The sequence below is a fragment of the Pelmatolapia mariae genome, linkage group LG17 (assembly GCF_036321145.2).
Source record: "Pelmatolapia mariae isolate MD_Pm_ZW linkage group LG17, Pm_UMD_F_2, whole genome shotgun sequence".
Lineage (NCBI taxonomy): Eukaryota > Metazoa > Chordata > Actinopteri > Cichliformes > Cichlidae > Pelmatolapia > Pelmatolapia mariae.
Genome location: NC_086242.1, coordinates 38,789,483 through 38,810,962, shown reverse-complemented (window position 1 = coordinate 38,810,962; position 21,480 = coordinate 38,789,483). Strand labels below are relative to the sequence as shown.

Below are 21,480 nucleotides of genomic sequence, written 5' to 3'. Positions count from 1 at the left end.
AACCAAACTAAATACTAAGAAGCCATCTGACGTGACAAGTCAATTCCTGATAATAACCGCTGTAGAATTAAAACTTGACTGACATTGATAAATGCTGATTTGTGCCCTAACATATCATAGAGAGATATTAGCCTGGTCCTAAATATGACCCTAATTCTGTAAAACATTAATACCTCACATGCTTCCTTCAGATCTGTGAGCATAAATATGTATATGTGCTTCCTTAGAGCACAGAGACCTCACCACTGCTGCACTGAAACTGTCTGAGAGCATCAGTGTGTTAGATTTGACACTACTATCATTTTTCTCTCTGCTTCTGAGAGAAATGGTGCTGCAGTGTCCACCCTCGTTGTTACAGATGACACAGTGTTTAAGACTGATCGAGCTGCAGCCGAGGCTCTAATGAAAATGTGCTGCTAAAACAGGCCATAAGGAGAGGGAGGGGGCAAATAGGGAGGAAAGAGACTAGGCTGAAATCATTCTATGACAGCTCATGGTGTTAATATTGTATGAATAGCTAAAACTGGATCAGGTACAGGAGAGACGAGAGCAAAATGTAAAAATAAATAAATAAATGGTGCTACAAGTGAAATCATCACATCACAGTTGATCGTGTGTCATGTGTGTTTATGTGTGTGTTTATCAGTGTTGGGAAGGTTACTTTTAAAATGTATTCCACTACAGATTACAGATTACATGCCCCAAAATGTGTTTTGTAACGTATTCCATTACGTTACTCAATGAGAGTAACGTATTCTGAATACTTTGGATTACTTAATATATTATCATGCTGTTTACAGCTACATGAATGTCCTATTGCTGTGATTTATTACTATTACTGAAGGTTACTCTCCATACCAATAGCAACTAGATGTTTAAATCTTAATATAAATGAGTAACAGTAGGTGGACATTAGGTAAGGCTGCACTTTTTGCAGCGATCTCGTATAGAAAACTATTCGTATATAAAACAGGTCCGCGGCTCCGAACCGTAGTAAAGGGACCTCTGGCTAATATGTCGGGCTCGTAGCCGAAAACTAGCTTTACTTTGTTGTCTGGGTCAATTTTGTATATATATATTATATATTTACATGCTTCCAGCTCCCGTTTCTGGTCGGAGACAACTCGTGCTTTTCCACTCTCCTTTTTCTCCCTCCCTCGCTCACAGACACATCACGGGTATGGCAGTCCATACTCCCTGCAGCACGGACTACACTGCCCATGAGGCTACATTCTTAGCATAGGGCTATGCCTGTAACACTCTGCCTGTTGCCTTCATATTAAACAATTTTTGTGAATAATTTTAAAAAATATTTCATCACGTCATTATGCGGGCCGCAAGTAGTGTTTGTTTGGGTTTCCACCGGCGTGGAATTACCAGAAATATAGAGTTCATAGTCTTATGAAACAGGAAAGTACCGCCGTGTAATCCATTCATTTCAACAAAGTAACTGTATTCTAAATACCACCTTTTTAAACAGTAACTGTAACGGAATACAGTTACTCATATTTTGTATTTTAAATATGTAATGCCGGTACATGTATTCCGTTACTCCCCAACACTGGTGTTTATATACATAGCTCATTAACATGGCCATCGCAGGATCGACAGTGGTTCTTGTCGAGTGCTGAGAGGTCATGCCACTATTCCCTTTTTACAGCAGTGCAGCAGGTCCTAATCCTTTCTGCTTTAGCATGCACAGTTTTATGCTCCCCAGCTTAAATAAATAGAAGATGTGTCCTCCTCTCATGGAAAGAGTTGGCAACAGCAGTCACTGTTTCTATGTAAGGAGTGTAACAGATATGTATGTACAACTGTTTTACCTTTTATTCCTCTTCTCCTGTGTGGCCTGTTGTAATCCTGACAGCTGAAGCTGGACTCTTCTTCAGTCTGTATCATCTTCCAGCCTCCTCTCAACAATAGCAGTTTTAAAAATGGCTACATCAACAAGTATAAGCATGTTTATGGTCAAATATTTAAATTATGTAAAATATAAATATACTACAAAATAGCTAGGCTCTACTGGGCTGAGCGAGGCTTTACATAGGGTATTATCATCCCCACACCAGGTGACGTGGACACCAAAGTTTGTGAATGCTACAACTTGAGAACAAGGTGACGTAAGATTTTGTAGTTGATACCTTAGGTGTGTCTGTTAGGAGGCTGAGGGGTAGCACTGGCAGTTGCCAGTATTTTTTAATAAATGGAGCTGGGGGATGATTACTATGTGAGGCTGTCAGGGACTTGGGCGTGTTTTTGAGGGATTAGCCCACATTCCAGAAACAAACAGTGCTCTAAGAAACATAACAAGCCTTTAAAATGTGCACAAATACACAAGACACAAGGAAAAAGATGTGACCCCTGTTAACCACACTGGCAAAAGCAGTTCTGAATGCTTAGCAATGAGGAGAGCATTTTTAACTTTACTCAGAGCAGCCATACTAAATGGCATGTTTTAGGCTACTTACACATTTCAACAATAGACATTCCAAAGACGTGTCACTTACAGAATTCTAAATTTACATTTTTTAAAAGAATTCTGACCGGAGGCATCGCTGAAGTTTGAATGTTTGAATGAAACCTCCATAATTTGTATATATCACTTTCTTGGGGTTTTTAGAGTCCATATCTGATGTATGGAAGTGATATTGAATAATCAAAGGGAGCAGCTGTGCACATCGCAGGGTCTTCTTGTAATTGACTAAGTAAATGAATATAACTGCTTCATGTAAAGTTGATTTTTTACCCCTTACAACAATCCTACAACAAGACTCTTCATCAACTGTAATGCTTGGTACACTGCTTGGGGCACACAAGCAACCAGCAATCAGGAAGACGCTGCACTTGATGAAAGCAAAATTTCAATTAGTGTTAATGTGTGCACTTTAGAGGTGTGAATTGACAGATTTTGTTACTTTTTAACAAGGTCAGACATGAGAAAGTGAATGAGATTATTTTTGCAGGGCGATCTTTGAGCATCATTGAAATCACCATATGACGACCTCTGTTTTAATCAAGGCAGCCGTCTACACTTAATTGCTCACATTTAATTTATGTTACATACTCACCGCAGAGCCCACAGCTGAAATATAATCTTCAGGTCTACTTTTCTGCATGTTGAACACAAGACTACAGCGAGTATTTGTTTGGTAGCAAGCACTGTCATAAACTTTCAACAAGCACCAGTGAAAGTCTGTCTCTCTTTTCTTTGCATCCACCCTGCATCATAGAAAATAAAAATAAAATACAAAGAATGGATTATTGCTACATGTCCCACCACTCACTCTCAAATAAACCTGAAAGAAGTATTTGGAGTTATAGGCTTGGAGAGGAAAGTATGAGGGGCTTGTGCAGGACGTCAGTCAGGCCCGGCATTTCATCAATACTCCCGAGCTCAGCCTGGCCCTGGGGCTGGGTTGGGCTGGGCGTGGCGATAGAGAGGCTCACCCTCAGCTAATGACAGGGCCCACTGTACTCAGTATAAATCACTCTGACCCATAAACAACATCTCCACACACTGACAGGCACATACACTTTTACTGTACACACCTATGCAGACACACTGACCTCAATGCAATAGACATTTGTGAGACACACACTTGACAGAGGCCTGAGTCCGGGACAGGGCTCTGCTGTGTCTTGCCTGGATGTCGAGGTATCTCTCCTTCCAGTCTTTGCGATATTTTTGCAGCACACCAACTACAAAACTGCCAGCTGTCATTCTGAAATGCTTCATTTGAGCCAGACTTTTACATTTGAAATAATTTAGCATTCTTGCTTGGAAACTTTTCCAGCAAGAGAAATGGGCATTAAAAGGACTGCAAATGATGAATGCAGAGTGACAAACACATAAGGACCAGAAAACACAGATTATGGGATGGTGGCGTGAGACTGATGTTGTTTGGTGCTGCATGAGGGAAAACAAACAAATGTACAAATACCTTCCTGTTTCCTGATAGCAAACATCAGCCATCTTGGCTCAGATGTGTTTGTGACTCTGCATTCTGAAAGGGCATTATGCTAATGCACTGACCTTTAGATGTGGATGTGTTTGCCTGACTGAATAGGCCTTTCCTACTTTGCTCTTTACTTCACTCGGGCACACAATCTCCTAGCATTTTAATTAAAGGAAAAGCTCCCAAAAGAAAGGGGGTGGGGGACATCCCTGCCACGCTATTTAAGGTCCAAAGTGTCATCTTTTTAGGAATTAAATAAATTAGATTGGATGTTTTTGAGATGTTTGTTTGTTTCCTTAAATTTGTTATTATACTATATTCTAGTATTCCTTATAGAAATACTTTGGTACGATTTTCTCTGGCTCTCAGTCAACTCCACCAGAAGCAGAACAGATACAAAGCCAATCTTCCTTATTAGGTGTAGTTTTAATCAGTTCCTCTGGATGTCAAATTTCAGCCTCCTCAGCACTTCTGCAGGCCCATTGAGCAGGTTTGTGTTGAGCTTTGCTAAAGCAACAGCAGCTGGGCAGGTAAGCCAGAGTTACCATGGACTTGTGCTTGTTTAGGATCAGCTCAGGGAATACTTATCTCCACCAGATACAAGAACATTTTTCTCTAGGAAAATATACACTTGAGCTCTGATGAATGTCTTCTAGACTTACAGCACTCAATCCACTAACTTTATTTTTCATCTACTGACCCTTGTATTTTCTTGTCACTTTTGGAAACAGGACCAATCTCAAAGAGTTCTTCACGCTCCTCAGTGGAATTTGTCTTGTTGTATTGATACATTGTTTATAATAAATCTTGACGTGTGTATACTACCAAGTGTTGTAAATGAATATATAAAACCCTTCCATTCATAAAAACTGCAGTTGTCATAGAATTCATCTGTGTGTTGACAAAGCTACATGAGACGAGAATACAGTTTACTGTGCTGTCATTTCATACTGTATTCTTCTACCGCATGAAGCTTTGTCTCAACCTGTGTCAGGTGTCAGAAATACCTTTTTCATGTTTTCAAAGGTAGGGCTCACATGGTAATAAGCCCTCTTTCCTTTTTTCCATCTCTGCCCTGCCGTCTGCAGAGACCTGTGCCGTCAACAACGGCGGCTGCGACAGGACGTGTAAAGACACAGCCACGGGGGTGCGCTGCAGCTGCCCTGTGGGATTCACCCTCCAGCCTGATGGCAAAACATGCAAAGGTCAGTAAAGAAAGATAGTGTGTGAATATACATGTGTCTGACTTATGTGAGTGGAAAGGTTTAGTTTTACACGGTTCATACGACTGCTTTCTGAGTGATCCACAGCCAAACTCTGGCCTCACCATCCGCTTCACTTCGATCTGCACAAAGCGTCGTTCATGGTCATTTGCTCTGCTGCTGCTTGTTATTGGTTTTGCAGTTGAGCATTTCTCCCCTTCTGGGAGCCGAGCTATGACGTCAATGACGGTGGTCCGAGGAGAAGATGCTGCAGCGCGGGCCTTAACAATACAAACACATTATTATAGCCTTTTGACTTTCCTCTAAACAAACAACCTCGTGGAGTAAGGCAAACCTGTGGGTCTGTGGCTGGGTTGGAGCCCAGTCCCACACAAGTCTTTATTTTTGTCAGGGCTGGACAAAGAAGCAATAAGAGGGCTTCAAGGTTTTCTGTTTTTGAACTTTTCAAATGCATAAAGAGCTTATAAAGAGCAGAATAGCGGTCCAAAACAATCTGAGAATGTGTCATCAGCTCTCATTTTAAAGACTGCATTCATACATCCAGTAGTGCAGAGCAGGCCATTTCTGTTTGCTTGTCTTCAGTTGGTGGAAGAACCCCAGAGGGTAGGGGCTTCTCTCTGCTCAGCTCCTTAGGACCTTTCATTCAATTCAATTTTTATAGAGCCAAATCACAACAACAGTCGCCTCGAGGTGCCTAATATTGTAAGATACACAATAACAATTGAGAGCTTTTCTTTAGTGAACGTGAAGCATTCAAACACTATTCTAAGATGAATTACCGAAGTACAGCCAGCTGAAGAAATTCGACTATCAACAAAATTATGTGATGTTTCAGTCACACTAGAGTAAAAATGCAACCTTGTGATTAGCAAATAAAAGTGATTTCTCAGTAATTGCACTGAATGTCACTGTCATACAGACTGATGAAGGTTTGCAAAAAACTGCTAATTTATAAAAACACATCTCTTTGGAATAGCAATTCAAGTGTTTGTCAGCTGGTTCTAAATCAAGGCAAGTTTGACAAGCAGTGTATGTCATTTTGTGTTGAATCGCCATCCTGTTACAGTTTGTGGAGGAATTTCTTTTTTATTTTAGATCCATGAGGCTCGACTGAATTTAAGTGGTTAGTGTGAATTTCTGTTTAATGTGAATTAGTGGGGATGTATTCTGTCATGGCTGTGTGCAGGCAGGCAGGAAGAGAGGACCCAAAATGCAGGACTCACGGAGGCAGAAGTAATTCAGAAAACTCAGCTTTATTGCTAGGACGGAAAAACTAACTAAACTGGGAATACGGAACAAACTAAACAGGTAGACAGGCTGGCAACCAGAACACACAGTGAAAGAGAGGGTACGACGCGACAACGAGCAGGGGAAGACGCAGACACTAAATACAAGAGGTGAACAGAGCTAAGAGGAAACAGCTGGGAGACACGGCTGACGCTGATTACACTGACGAGACAGGGAGAGCACAAAGCTGAACGCACAGACATAAGGCACAGACCTACAAAGTAAAACAGGAAGTACACGACAGACAGAGAGATCCAGACGAGACACAGAAGTTATCAGACGTCAGACTCATGAGCAGACAAAATAACACCATGGACAGACAGAAGGAACACAGAGAAGAGGGAGCACACTGGGAAACCAAATAACAAAACCTAAAAACAAGAACTCAGGAAGTACTACCAAAACTAGGAGGCTGAAATACTAGGACAGAACCCAAAACAAACAGTCATACTTTGTAATGAAATCAAAAGTAAAAGTACAAAACCAAAAACACTGGGTCACCGACCCAGGACCGTGACATATTCAGCAATAGGTTTGCAATTTTTTGCAGTTTATCACAGTTAAACTTCATATTATCATGAACGGATTTTTTGTCTTTGCAAATTGAGCGGTTACAGACCTAGTCCCACAGCGCCGAAATAGTTCAACAAAGCAACAAGTAAAGCAAACAATATAATATCACGTCAGCTTCACATCTGGAATCATCTCCTTCTGTTACAAATCATCTGATACTCGTCTCTGTGTTCCACCCTGCCTGCACTCTCTTCTTCACCCACCTGTCCTATGCAGTGTTCATTGCTGTTGATTCTCTGTGTTCAAACTCATTGCCACTACTCCTCACTCTTACACCTACTTCATTTTCACATTCTGTCTTGCCTCTACTGACTTTCCTCTTTTCTCCAAAGCATCCCTCCACCTCTCCAGACTCTCTTTAGCCTGTTCCTACTCTCACTATAGATCACAATGTCATCTGCAAACATCACAGCTTGTCACAGAGACTCAGAAACAAAAAGGGACTCAGAGCTGATCCCTCATGTAATCCCACACCCACTCTGAAACCATCTGTCACTCCTACCATCCCACCCTCACATGCTTCTCTGCCACTCCTGGCTTCCTCGTGCAGGACCACAGTTCCTCTCTTCGCACCCACAGAGACACAGTGCAACTCCTGTGTTTCTCTCTTTCAACTCTTTCTCAGCTTCTACCATTTAGTCCTTTACCTTCTCTCACTTCCTCAATTTGATTTTCAAAGTCATCCCACAGAATGCCATCCAGTGCTGCCTAGTTACATTCTTCTCTGTCTGCACCTTCCTCTAATTTTATATGTTATGCTATGTCGATTCCTCTTCTTAAAGTGTTCAACAGCCATTTCCATCCTTTTTGCAAATTCCACTACTGTTGGCATTTCTCTCCTTTACACCATACCTATCCATGAGCTCGATTTCCTTCACCTACATGTCTGTTGGAGTCTGTCCCAGACAAAGCAAACCTCCTTTGCGGCCTCTGCACCACTTCTTTGAACTTTTCTATAGCATACCTCTCGCTTTTAACTAACATCCAACTTGGAGTCATACGCACTGATGCTCATCACAGCACGCCTTCGATTTCCAGATTCAAAACTAATTATCCTGTCTGACAAAGTCTACACCTCCACAACAGTTAAGGATGCCTCTGGGAGTAAAATAGGCCATCTACTCAAAGATCAGTTCCCTCGCTCTTTTTACTGAACTCCAAGTTGCCCCATTTTAATAAATGTTAAGCTTCTGTGGGAGTGTTGAGAGTCAAAGTCACATACTCTTCCTTCAGGATTACTCCCACTCCATTTAGCTTCCTATGGTACGGTAGAACAGTTTGAATCCACCATCCTTGCTTCCCTTCATATCAGTCAGCTCACCCTTTACCCGTGATGGTCCTTACTCTCACCTCTGCTCTTCTGCTTCTCACTGCCTCCAAACACACGTCCCGCCTCTCCCAGTTTTTGGTCTTTGGCTGACAGCAGCACCTTTCTGTTTGTGTAATTTCACCTTGCTGACCCATGCCAACTACATATCACTAAAGATTTGTCTGAAAATAAAAGTTTATTTTGGTGTGTAATAGAAGATGTGAACAGGTTTTCAGTGTGGTACACTCTGTGAGTGATATCTGATGTGTAGAGTGGCATTTACAGTGAACAGCCCACAGGTGACGGACGTGAGATAGATGTCGACGTAGAATCAAGGAATTGGTCATTTTGCACAAGACAAGATGTCCAGAATCTGGACAGCTGGTCTTATGGAAGTATGGTCCTATAATTTAAAATACTGTGTGCGTGCATGTCTTCCAGATAAAGTGTGTCTGCAAAATGACTGTGGGGCAGTCTGAGAATGTGGCATGTAGGTGTGTGAAATTCTGGAGCCAGAGCTGTCTCAGGCCTGCAAGGCAGACGACGTGTCGGCAAACTTTGAGATGTTTGAACAGTGAGGCCCACGCTGGCCTTTCTCGCTCTCTCTCTCTCTGACACACTCACACACACACACGCGCGCGCACACACACACACGCGCACACACACACACGCGCGCACACACACACCCCCTCTTCTTTGACCTTGATGTGCACACGCTCACACACACAGCACCATCCAGCTGCAAATACAGCAAATACAGCCAATTACCTGCAAGAGCACTCAACCACAAGGCAAGACAAGTCAGCATAATTTAAAATGATTAATTAATAATGTTAGCCAGCTTTGACTGGATGCATTTATTTAACATGTTATTGTTATGACACTAGAGCTTATATAAAACTAGGTCAACTAAGTCAAAAAACATAAACAAGAAAATTAATGGAATAAATTATCAAAAAGCAAACATGTGGTGTAAGTGAAATCATTAAAAAGAGATAAATGTAACAATTAAAATCAACAAATCAACCAGTAAAAAGGATGAAATCCATAATTTATGATTAATAAGATGACAAAAAATTAAATAATAAAAAACATGATCTGTTATTGTCACCATGTAGCTTGTAAATTGTTGACTTTAATCATTTCAATATACAATTTCTCGAGTTTGAATTTCATAACTAATTTTAAACTAATTAGCTTTACTAATGGGTACCTGAGTTTCGTGTTAAATGCTGTTCGAGCGTCACTGATCTTTGAGTTTGTGAAGCTGTGTGGTCCCACCCTGTGTTAGAGTACAGTACTTAAATTATGTCAAAACTTGATTCCAGTGTGGTGGCACTAGATTTAGCGGTAGCACTTTATAATAATGCCGAGGTAGTAAGCAAGTGTTTATTTCTCCATTTATATATCATTACTTGTACTTGGTATGTCATTTATGCAGATATGTTTATCCATCTGCTACTGTTACACCATGTACAGCTGTCACTGTTGTACGTGGTGTAACAGTGCTACTAATAATCTCTGTGTTCATAAATGGTATACTAAGGAGGAGTAATGCTATATAAATAATGAATCAAGCACTTGCTAATACCTTACTAAAAGCTTAATAGCGTGACTGATTTATTTCATTATGACATACCGTACAATAGTAAAACTGGAGGGGGTCAAAGTAGAACCAATGCTCCTTCTTTGCTCAGCCATAAATACTTGAAGATAAAGTCATTTAAGGATGTAAGACCTGCTTTTGTTTTGAGGTACCTGCTGAAACAACTGATGCTGCATCCTTTTGTTGTTGTTGTTTGTTGATTCTTTTTAAAGAGAGAAATCAGTCAAAGGGAATTATTGCACACGATGTATACTGAAAATGAAAATGATTCCAGCGACCCTTTCAGCACCATCATCTGCTGGCAGTTATGTAAAGATCACAGCTGGAAGATCGTCTCTTCAGATGTCAAGTTAAGAGCCCAGCATCTTGTGCGAACACTTACACTGTCCCTTTGGGTGATTTGTGACGCTGACAGAACCCAGCATTTATAGTGGAGAAAAAAAAAAAAGTTCCCTGCTCTGTTTTTTTTGCCTTGAGTTAGAAAGATGGATAGGAGTGCAGTCCAGCTGTCCCACGCCCACATAATTTGGTTGTGGATCAGCCCCCGGGCTTCATAAATCCAACGCTGAGGGGAACTGAGAAACACAGAGCAGGCAGCTCACATCAATCAGTATCTATCAGGTCAGAAAACATGTAGTCAAAGATTGGAGAAATATGGCCACAGTGTGACATCACCCATACGTCCTTAAATGTGGGCTTACTGTTTGCCTGTTCATTTGAAATGGCTACAGTGAAAAAGTGATCAAAGTCAACAGCCCAAGAAAAACGCGACCGCATCGCCATTAAAGCTGAAAGACTCAATGACCAATAGGTGGCTGTGGCCATCTTTTACTTACAGTCCATGCTTTTACCCCGTGTCTCATGCAGAGTTTACTGTTTAGTGCCTTACTGGATACTGTTCAAGATCCAATCATGATACTTTACATATGTGTGATAATGGTTCCTGTCTGACGACTGGCTGCAAAACAGTCTCTAGTGTCCACCTCTAGCATGTGACAGCTGTTTGTCTAAACTCTTTGGATGTGCGTTCATTTTCTGAACCGTGTGTGATGCCTTATGAGTTCCAGTTTTCAATTTACTGGTGTATATTAGCAACAAAATTACACCCTTTTAAGTGTCTTAAGTTAACAATATTTCCTTCATTTCAGCCAGTCCTGCATGTAAAAGACTGAATATTTTAACATCTTCCGTTAGGTTGTGTTAGTGCAATATCATTACTGTATATATGGGCTCTCGACATCAGTCAATCTAAAGCGGGGTGACAGCTTCCTGTTACCTTGGAGATGCAACATCCTGCTTTAGGACATATACGCGTATTTATGTGCGTCGTGTGTGTGTAGGTGTATTCCACTCTGGTGGCGCGTGTAATCACAGTCGTGTTAGCAGTGTATTGTAGTGCATAGGGTATAATTGCTTGCATTTAGCAGTTTACAGAACATAGTAGTTAGTGGCAAGATAAATGCCACGCTATGAGGTGGTCTCCCGTCTAATGTGCCTCTAAATTGCTTGATCGAGACAGACAGCTCTCCTTCGGCCTGTTTGCATCCAACTTAAATCTAAAGCCAAGGGGATGTGCCCTGTCGTGCCTGTCTATCATAATCACTTCAATATAAATATGTAGGGCATGTTTAAAACCCACAAGTCTGATAAACGCTCTTTCATCTGTGCTGAAAGACAAGGCGGTTCAGCCTCTCACGATGACAGACACGCCAACCAGAGGAGGCATTTCATCGCAGGCTCTCGTGCCGACAACTGGGTCAGAGAGAAAGACAGAGGGAGAGATTGTTTTTAACAGTTTCCAGATGTTTGATTAGATGGTGCACACTGGTGGTTATATGTTACTGTAGCACATGTGTGTGCGCTTCTGTTTTTGCAGGTTAATTAACGCAGATTTAGGTTGCATGTATGCTGTTGGACCTCTGCGTGTGGTTATCTGTGTTTCTGTGTGGTCGGCGTACAAATCCCACTACAGTGGCACCGAAGACACGTTCCCACTGGCCTGCATTCCTTCTCTACTTAAAAAGAAGTGAAAACAAACAGACAAACATACATTCGCATCAAACCGAGACAAGGACATGATCACAGCCATTCATGGGGAAATTAATAGACCTTTACAGAAGGGGAATCATCTAGATGAACAATTGTGCACGTCCCTTTAATTATGCTACATGTGCTATTAACGTTCTGTAAAAGTAAGGCATTGAACATGAATCAGTGTCCCAACACCTGCAGATGATTGTACATTCCTGTTAGATGTCTTTGGAGTTCACTCACCCCCTGAAGGACACATGTGTAGTTGGTGCATTGTAGTGTAGTGTCTCGAGGACCAGTCCACACGGTCACAATAACTGGCTGGTATGCAGACACCTGCACAGAGCTTCACACTCGTGATGTGACGATGAAACTGTGACACTCTTGTAACAATACCAGTTGCACATGTGACACCTTTTTTATATTTTGGTACAAAAACGATCTGGTAGTGTGGCGTGAACTTGCTGTGACAGCATTTTTAATCTTGTTTACATTCTTTATAGATGCTCCCGGTCAAGAAAACACGGCGGGCAGGTGCAATACAGAAAAGATAACTAGTGACTACGTTTGACCAAAATCACCATCACAACCACCGTTACTAACAGCATCTGCCTCCTGAGCCATAGACTGCAGTCTGGATGCGACCTGACTCATTCAGTCTTTCAGTATGCCGCATTTGTCCGACAGTTTATATAGAAACATAATTTAGTAACTCTTATGTCACTTTTGACCTTGGGAGAAGTCACAGGTCAATGAGATCAAACCTGAGACACACTGACTCAGTCGCAGCCAGCCGTCTCTGTTCCAGCTGAAGCGGGCTGGATCACTGACTGTTTGGACCCCTGGCCCACATGCCCTCGTGGAGTGTTTGTTATTAAACAGCACCAGGATCGAACACTAGGATCATTTAATACCTGAACAAATACACGCTGCCTCCCAGCATGATGTCTGTCCCCTTCACCACCAACACCCCGCAAAGAACACCTACGCTCTTCAAGAAAACTAGATCTCCTTTCCCCCGTGCGTAATTATTTGTGGAGGTTCATGTTTCTGCAAATTTATTCCATTTAATTGCTTTTTACTGCAAATATTTGGTAAAACCACACAGCTTATACTCAGGAGGTTTGTGTGCACATTCCTGCAACAAATCTTATATTGGCTTAAGTGACAAGAGCTGTATTCCTGGTCAGTCTGCTTCAACGAAATGGACAGGCAATCATACTGGAGACCCTACCGTTGACCTCTGGAGGCAACAATCAGAGTTGAGGAGTTAGAGTCCATCATTCCTCCAGTTGGCTAGTATAGTCCACAGCACTGATCACTTGGGCCAGTTGCTAGGTCTTAATCAGGCTCTGCAGCATCATCAGGGTCTCCACTGGAGTCAGATTTCTCATTCCAAACACTGGGCTCCTCAAACCCAGCCTGAGGCTCACAGAGAGAAAGAGAAGGGGTTGGGAGGCCTGTTTCCTTTGGCTCAGGTGGATGTCAGCAAGTCTTCTCATTTGTGATTTTTTTCTCTTTTTGTTAAAAGGTTCCAGAATATTTTCTTTAACAGTGCAGACAGATTTTGCAGGAGTGACTTAGTGAGTGTCATGTCAGGTAAACTTCTCCCTCTCTGTGTTTGAAAGTCTAAACGATGCTCTGCTCTAAACTTTTTATGACTGTTTCCAGAACCACAGTTTTTCTGCGAGTTTCTCCTCTGCTGCTATACACTGTTAAATTCATTTCTTCCGTGTTAATGCACACTTTTAATTTCTACTGAGAAACACTCCAAATTCAGCATTGCAATAAACATTTTGACACATTTTCTATCCCTAAAGAAGCCGTTCATTGTCTCTGTAATGTTTGCTTTTGTGTTTAGTCCAGAGTGGCATCACACTCTCAGAAAATTCATTACCTAGGTTCAGCTGGAAGTGGACTGCTCTCGCCAGCTTTTTATTTACTTTATTGTAGTTGATAAATTTCTCTTAAATCCAAATCCTTAAATTAACTTTACAAAAGGTCTAAAAAGTACTAAATATGGCTGTTGAACATAAAAATTCATACACAATAGGTTTGAATCGTCTGGTAGACCTACGTGGTGTTCAGAGAGACGTGGTAAAGGTTGGAACTATTGATTGGAGGCTGGAGTAAGTTATTGATTGTCTAGAGTAAATGTCAGACATGGATCCCGAGAGACAGCCTGTGGGTGTATCTGTGTGTGTTTGTGTGTGTGGTGGTGGTAGTAGGGTTGAAATTTTCAACCACTCCCTTTACAAAGGCAGGACACATCATTGCATGTGTGCACACATTTGTTATGTGTCAGTGAATAGCTTTTACTTCAAACTAACCCTGTCAGAGAGTCTCAGCTCAGTGCAGCTTGTTTTGCAGTTAGTTCACCCGCATTAACAAACCCACGGCCTGCATGATGCTATCAATGTGCTCATTATCCATAAAGGTGTTCTTCTATTGTTTTCTACTCTCATGCAAACACAAGCAGAAGTGCTCTGTTGTTAGCTGTGATAGCACTGCATAGCCCAGCTACAAATTATGTTGTTTAGTGTTGACTGTACTGTCAGTAAACACTTCCTTGATGATGAATGTCACGTACCTTGGGGGTCCTGTGATTTGACCTCTAGCACCATCCTGAGGTTGCCATTTGTAGTTGTCCAATGCAAACACTCTGAGTTTCTCAACAGCACTTTTGCTAGGCTTCATGCTTTCCGCTCATAGCCAAATCACTCTTGTTTCTGATGAGTCAGCTTCCTGTGAGGAACTGCTGGCTGCAGCTAGTCTTGTTTTAGGTGTTACAAGAGACAAATAATTCATCCAGTAAACTGACAAGTATTTTTTGAAAGCGCCTTCTACTCTCAAATGTTCCTTTTAAAGACAGCATTACCCACCTGCTTGCTAGCTGTCAAAGCTTTTCCAACTCATATCAATGTCCTTGTGTTCAGTGATCTTATTTAGTGATGTTATCCCATTAGACAGTTTCCAAGGATAAAGTCCCACCAAACGCTGTTGGGTTTTTATTGTCCTGTTTAACTCACCCACCCTTTGGCCCCTTATAAATTCATCATGATGGCTAAAGGCAAAATTGTCTGAATGCAAAATTAAAAGGCTAAGCTTGGTGGAGAGGTGCATGAACCCACTGAACTGTGATGCAGGCAACTTTAAAGTTGTGAAATAATGCATTGGTCTTGGTAGAGGATTGCACTCTTTTTATGATTATATAAAATGACTGGGTTCCTCAGGTGATATTTTATGCATTTCCTTAGAGAGAGGATGAAGAGTTCCGCCATTTGCGAAGGAGTCATAGTAGGAGCCGCTCCTCCTCCGAACCAGCTGAGGCGGTTTGGGCGTCTGACTCCTGGATTCCTCCTGAATGAGTTCCGGATGGATGGATGGATTTGCAGCAGTGGTTCCGTGTAGAAAGATCAACTCTGACATGCCACACATATCACACAGCCTCACTTGTCTTTAACTGTCCTGTCTCTTCTCTCTAGATGTGATCGTTTCAAGATGTGCTAAAACTTAATGTTTTTATTTAACCTCAAAGCTTATTTAAGCTCCATTCAGGGTAATTACATACCCCATTATAAGGTTCAGCGGTCCCTGGAGTGGTCATTAAGTGTGGGTTGTGTGTGCTAGTGCTTGCAGCTGCCAGAATAATTAGGAAGCTGTCTGTGTTGGGTAGATGGTGGTAGCTACCTTTGTTACATTAGAGGCATTAGAGGAGACAATGTGGGCAGAAGGGGAGTGATGGTGTGTGTGTTCCTTAGTTGGTATATAGGCCACTATACCTGAGAGAATTTAGGTAAATTCTTTTTAAATGATTACTGAAAGCTAACTAGATGCAGAAAATGATTTCCAAAAAAAAGCTCTTGACTTCCTAAAGTCTCAAAGTCCTGAGGCTGGCAAGTGTACCTGGGCTGTAACCTGATGGGAAACGATAGCCATGTGTTCTGCAGCCAGCCACAGAGGAACAGGAAAGCAGCTGACTGATTTAAAATCCTCAGGGAGAATCACGTTAGACACGAAATAACGAAACTTTAGAGGAAGATACAGAAAAATACAATGTGTAAAAAAGAAAGTAGGAGCAGATGACACACAAAAAATGAAATCCAAGTTGAATTTCTGACAGTGAAGAGCAGAAAGCAAAAAGGAGCAGTCAGCAGTCTCCTTGTACTTATCTGTAAGTATGACATCACAGTCTGGAGTGTCTGGATGCCCTTACCTGTCCTACACTCCATAAAAAAGAAAGATCCCAGAGCCTTATTTTCTTCCCATAGCCAAGCCAGATGGAGGGACAATCCCTTTAAAAGGCCGCTGACAGGGCACAGCGGGACACAGAGTTTACTACATTTCTACTGTGGCGCAAAGCCAGCTCATTCTGGATTCCTGTCTCAGCTCCATATTTAGATGAAGAGTTCATTCAGCAGAAACTCCCTCAGGACAGAGACTGAGATGATCGGGCCAAAGAGGCTGAGTCTGCCCTGCTGGAAAAACACACTGGATGACTTACTGTTTTATGGGGCTCCTATCACGCCACACTGAGAGAAAGTGTGTGCGTGCTCGACTCCTGTGCTCTCGCCACCTCTTACTGATGCTGTTAGTAACTGGCTCCGACTTGTTAAAGCTGCACACTGCATTAAATGCATGCTACTTCTAACATGTAATGGTGCTGTTAATTAACACAACAGTAAGCTACCACAGGTGCTCCTCTTCACTGTCACAGCACCACAACATCACAGTCCCTCAAAATCACAAACTCTGGAAGGTTGATGTCAGCAACCGAGCAAATCTTAGATCTATTAGTAATTATTCATGAGAAATGTTAGACTTCAGTCTCCATGACTGCAGTGGATTATCCAGTCTAAGCAGAAAACAATGTATGGCAGGAATATGACACGCTAAACTAAACCAGAAAGCTTTTGTGTGTTTGTGCTCTTGTGCTGACTTCTTCACTCAGGCCATAAAGATCTACACTTTTAATATATAAGAGTAAGCCATGTAAGTGTAAGCCACACCGCTTGTTACATGTGTTAACATTTTTATGATACCCATGAACCATTGTACGTTTTTGCTGCAGGGTTTTACTTTTCCCAGTGAAAAATCACTGGAGAAGTGGGGGGTTGAAAACTTTTGATTGTAGAAACTAAGTTTAAAGCAGGTAATGTGTGTTTGAGACTCATTTAGTGCCACTAAAGCAGGGCTCTAGACTAACTTTTTGACATGGGGGCACCGGTACGCCTAACTTAAAAAATTTAGGCGCACCGGCACAAAAGTTAGGCGCACTCAAATTTTTCAACCGCTTCGCTTAACACCGCAGTTTTACATGTGCACTTTCTTTGGGGGGAAGTCCATACAGACAATATTCATTTCTAAATTATTAACTAACAATCTTGTGCTTAAAGTGCTTTGTCAATATTGTAGAAAATGTTAAACTTAATCATCATCTTGGCCTGACGACCTGTTTGCTGCTGCCTGCTGGGGAGAGGGGACACTTGGGCAGTGCATTTATTGCAGCATAAAGTGTGTTTTCTGGATACACTGCTGCTTTTTCAGCATTCATGGCACTGTGTCAGAGCTGGCTATGAATTTCAGACGGATCAGGCCTTAACTTAACACAAAAGTTATCAATAGTTCTTTTCATCTTTTCTTATTACCCACACCTACATCCACTTCTGTCAGGCCTAGGCTGCTCACTAGGGCTGGGTATCATCACTGATTTCTATAATCCATTCGATTCCGGTTCTCAAAGTCCTGATTCAATTCAGTTTAGCCTCAGACAGTCAGAAATATTATAATTCTGATCATTTATCAGTACTGACACTTGTGAGACTTCATCAGAATTGTGAACATCACAGCAGATGCCTTTGTGTCATAGTAACTGAGAATAAAACACAGAAAAACATGAAGGAGATTTTCCTGGTCTGGCTTTTTATAGCAGATAACCTTAAAAATATTCTGCAATATTCTGCAATTTTGCACAATTTTAAGGAGTTTAAATTTCTTCAGTATTAAACAGCAGAAATTAGGCTTTCTTGTCGGACGTCATTTACATGAAAAAAGAAAAGACAGCGCTGTAAACAACGGTAGACTGGTGGGTAATAAGCGAATGAATAATCCAGAAAACAGAGATTTGAGACGGGAAACTGTTCTTGAAGTACACACAGGGAGCTGTGTAGGAAGTGTAATTTTTATCGTGGTGGAAGCAAAACAGCAAAAGTCAGAGGGAATTCATGACGACATTGATCAAATGTGAAGCGTAGTTTGCTGCTTCTTTTGCTGCTGGCTCGGCGAATTTTGGTTGGAGAGACAAAACCTGCAGCTCAGAATCAGCGCAAAAAGACGGAAACACAGCGCGGACCCGACGCATCAGAATCGCTAAGCTCCGACAGCGTGTCCGTCTGCGGGCCGTCCGGTGAGAAAGCCGAGAAAGACAAAGCTGATTCTGATGCGTCGGGTCGCTCTGTGTTTACGTCTTTGTGTGGAATCCGTTAATGAATTGATATCGCCTTATTAAAGCTACTCACCTCCCTCTTCTACCTGCACTTTCCACTGGACCACGGCCAATCAGAGAGGTCCCGCCCCTGACTATCTCTGATTGGTTTAGTCCACGATAGGGGCATAATGTGTGTCTGTTGTTGACCACATGGAGTTGCAGAGATTTTTTTTTGTTACCCAAACAGGTGCGACCAACGACCAAATGTTTTTCTTTAGTCGCACCACGGAAAAATTTGGTCGCATTTGCGACCAAATTGGTCGCACTCTAGAGCCCTGCACTAAAGAGACAACAACAAAACACTTACAACAAAAGGCACTGTACAAAGATGATCCAATAAGATCCAATAAAACTGAAAGAAATACTTGAGACACAAAGATATGGGGAAAAGCCAATTTACAACAAAAAGTAAAGACCCAACAATCACATGATGCCCTATAAGCAAGCACTTGGCGACAGTAGGACGGAGAAACTCCCTTTTAAGAGGAACAAAGCTCCAGCAGAACCAGGTTTGGAGAGCGGCTGTCCTGCACCGCCACCGGTTGGGGGTAAGAGGAAGGAGAAGAGATCAGAGAGAGACAGGACAAATGACACACTATGAAAGAGACAGCCAGAGTTTAATGATCGCTAATGATTAAAGTATGATGGTGTATAGATACAGGGAGGGAAAAGAAATGAGTGAAGAGTAAACAGGGGCCCTCCCACCAGCCTATTGCAGCATAACTAAAGGATGGAAGCTCGGAGCCTGATACCTGAAGGCTCTGCTTCTCATTATGTGTGCCTATGCCAAGAGGCACACATATTACTATTCGTCGGATTTATTATTATTATTATTATTATTATTATTATTATTATTATTATTCTTCAGTTTCCGCCTGAAATTTTGCAGCGAATCTCGCCTCGCAGTTTTGAGACAAGCTTCATATATGTTACCTCATTTTGTGCGGCTGGATCAGGAATGGTGTGCTATGACTTTTGGTGTTTATGACTATTATAGTTTTTTAAATATTAATATTTTAGTGAAAATTTTCCCGTGCTTCTCTGCCAAACAGTTTTGACAATAGGGTTACATATGTTAGATCATTTTGTGCGGCTGGAGCTGGACTAGTATGGTATACACTTTTGGTGTTTATGACTTTTATAGTTTTTTAAATATTAATATTTTAGTGCAAATTTAGAAAGATTCTTCTTTTGGCGCCATAGAAACAGACTTCATTTGTGGTGTGTTGGCTCCATCTTTTGGTCCCACTGATACAAATTTCAAACTTCATTTGTGGTGTGTTGGCTCTCTCTAGTGGTATGCCGGGAGTAGTACGGCCTGTCTACCCTTATTTGGATTACCGTAATGATGACAATATCAACGGTGCGCACAGCGTCGCTGCTTTCAGGAGCCATTGGAATTTTTAAGGTTGCGCAAATCATTCAAAAGTTACGGTAATGCTTGGTGGAAAACTCAATATCCCACAATTCATAGCACGCCTCTGCCGAGTCAAACAATGGCGGCCATCACTTAGTTTTTATTTTCCTCTTAATACTGTTTCTAGGTCACAAAATAAACTTTTAAGATATTTTCAGGCGAGAATATAGGTGTGTAAACTTCAAATATCTGCTCATTTTGTCAAAACATCCCATATTAGCGACAATGTTCTGACGATGTCGTTTCTGCTTGAGGCTAGCTGGCTAGTGTGGCTAGCGCGGCTTTGCTAACAAGCTACAGCCGGCCTGGATGACAGTGAGAGCGGCTTACTCTGGTTTCACACCCGGTCCTTCGTAAAGTCTCGTGGTCACAGCTGGACTTATAAATGATTTATTTATTTATTCATTTTAGTAACGGTATAAACAGTGAAAGGTGGTGGATTGGCCAGATGTAAACTTCAAATATGTGCTCGTGTTACCAAGACATCCCATATTAGCTCTGATGGTTTCGGTGCCTGCAAAGAGCTAGACAGCTAGCTAGCTAACTGGCTGTCTTTTTGACTCAGGGTCATAGCTGGACTTATTTTTCGTTTTTATGAGCCGATGAGGGGTTTTTTTTAGTAACGGTACAAACAGTGAAAGGCGGTGGATTGTCCAGATGCTGGTCGATGTGGAAAAAATAACTGAGTTGTTTGGTGGTCGCTGACGCGGAGCTACAACCGAGGGCAGCTATCCACCGGTGTGTGTCAGACAGAGCATGCAGGGAACGAGGCGGCGAGGCGACCGCCGATCAACCGGTGGTAGATCGTGGATCAGGGAAACCGAAGGCAGGAGAAGCAGACGGCTGCCGGTCAGAGCGTGAGGTGAACTGAATTTCAGGTAAGAAGTTATGAACTGCACTCTATTTGGGTCAGATATAAACCGAGTTTAGGTGTAGTTTGGTGGAAACCAGGAGATGACCTTACCGAATCATCAGAGCTGAACTGGTGATGGAGAAACAGGTTTACCTTTTTTTTAGGTGACATGAATGAGTTGAAGGGAAGTTATGAACTGTTTCTGAGAGAAATAAACACCAAGCTCCTTTTTTATTTAGCTGACAGCTGGTAACTGTGCAGGGGCGGATCTAGCAAAGCTTTTGCCAGGGGGCCAGGTAGGGCATCTTACAACCAAAGTTTGTATAATAATACACAAGATTGGCTGTAGACCATTGTTAATCATTCAGAACACTGTGTAAAAATAACAAAAAACAAAAAGTGAATGCAAAAGTGCATAAATATTTATTTTACGTGATTGATGTGTGTGGCGGGGCGTGGTCTGCAGTGCCGCTGCAGGGGAGGTGGACCCACCTGAGCGGCATCTGCAATCACGCCTCTCTGGCGTAGTCTGTGCTCTCTCGGCTGTTTTTTGGGTGTGTGTCAGGCTGTGAGTTGAAAAGCTACAGCCGGCTGTGTGGGTACACCAACCATGTGTGAAAAGTGGTCCATAACGTAATGCTTCAAAGCGTGTTCATGCAAACATTGTCGGGTCTGCCGTGGTACAATGGGACTTCTGCTCATGAAACTATGTGCACAGCGTCTGCAAATCGGGGCTGT

At 42.0% G+C, this 21,480-nt stretch overlaps 1 protein-coding gene across 2 annotated transcripts in view; it reads left to right on the top strand.

Moving 5' to 3' along the window:
• scube1 (signal peptide, CUB domain, EGF-like 1) overlaps positions 1-21,480 on the top strand; it is a 122,064-nt gene that overhangs the window by 74,838 nt on the left and 25,746 nt on the right. For both annotated transcript variants that reach the window (XM_063500512.1, XM_063500511.1), the window contains one exon: positions 5,045-5,161. In XM_063500512.1, coding sequence (XP_063356582.1) covers positions 5,045-5,161 — 117 coding nt within the window. The remainder of the gene's footprint in view (positions 1-5,044; positions 5,162-21,480) is intronic.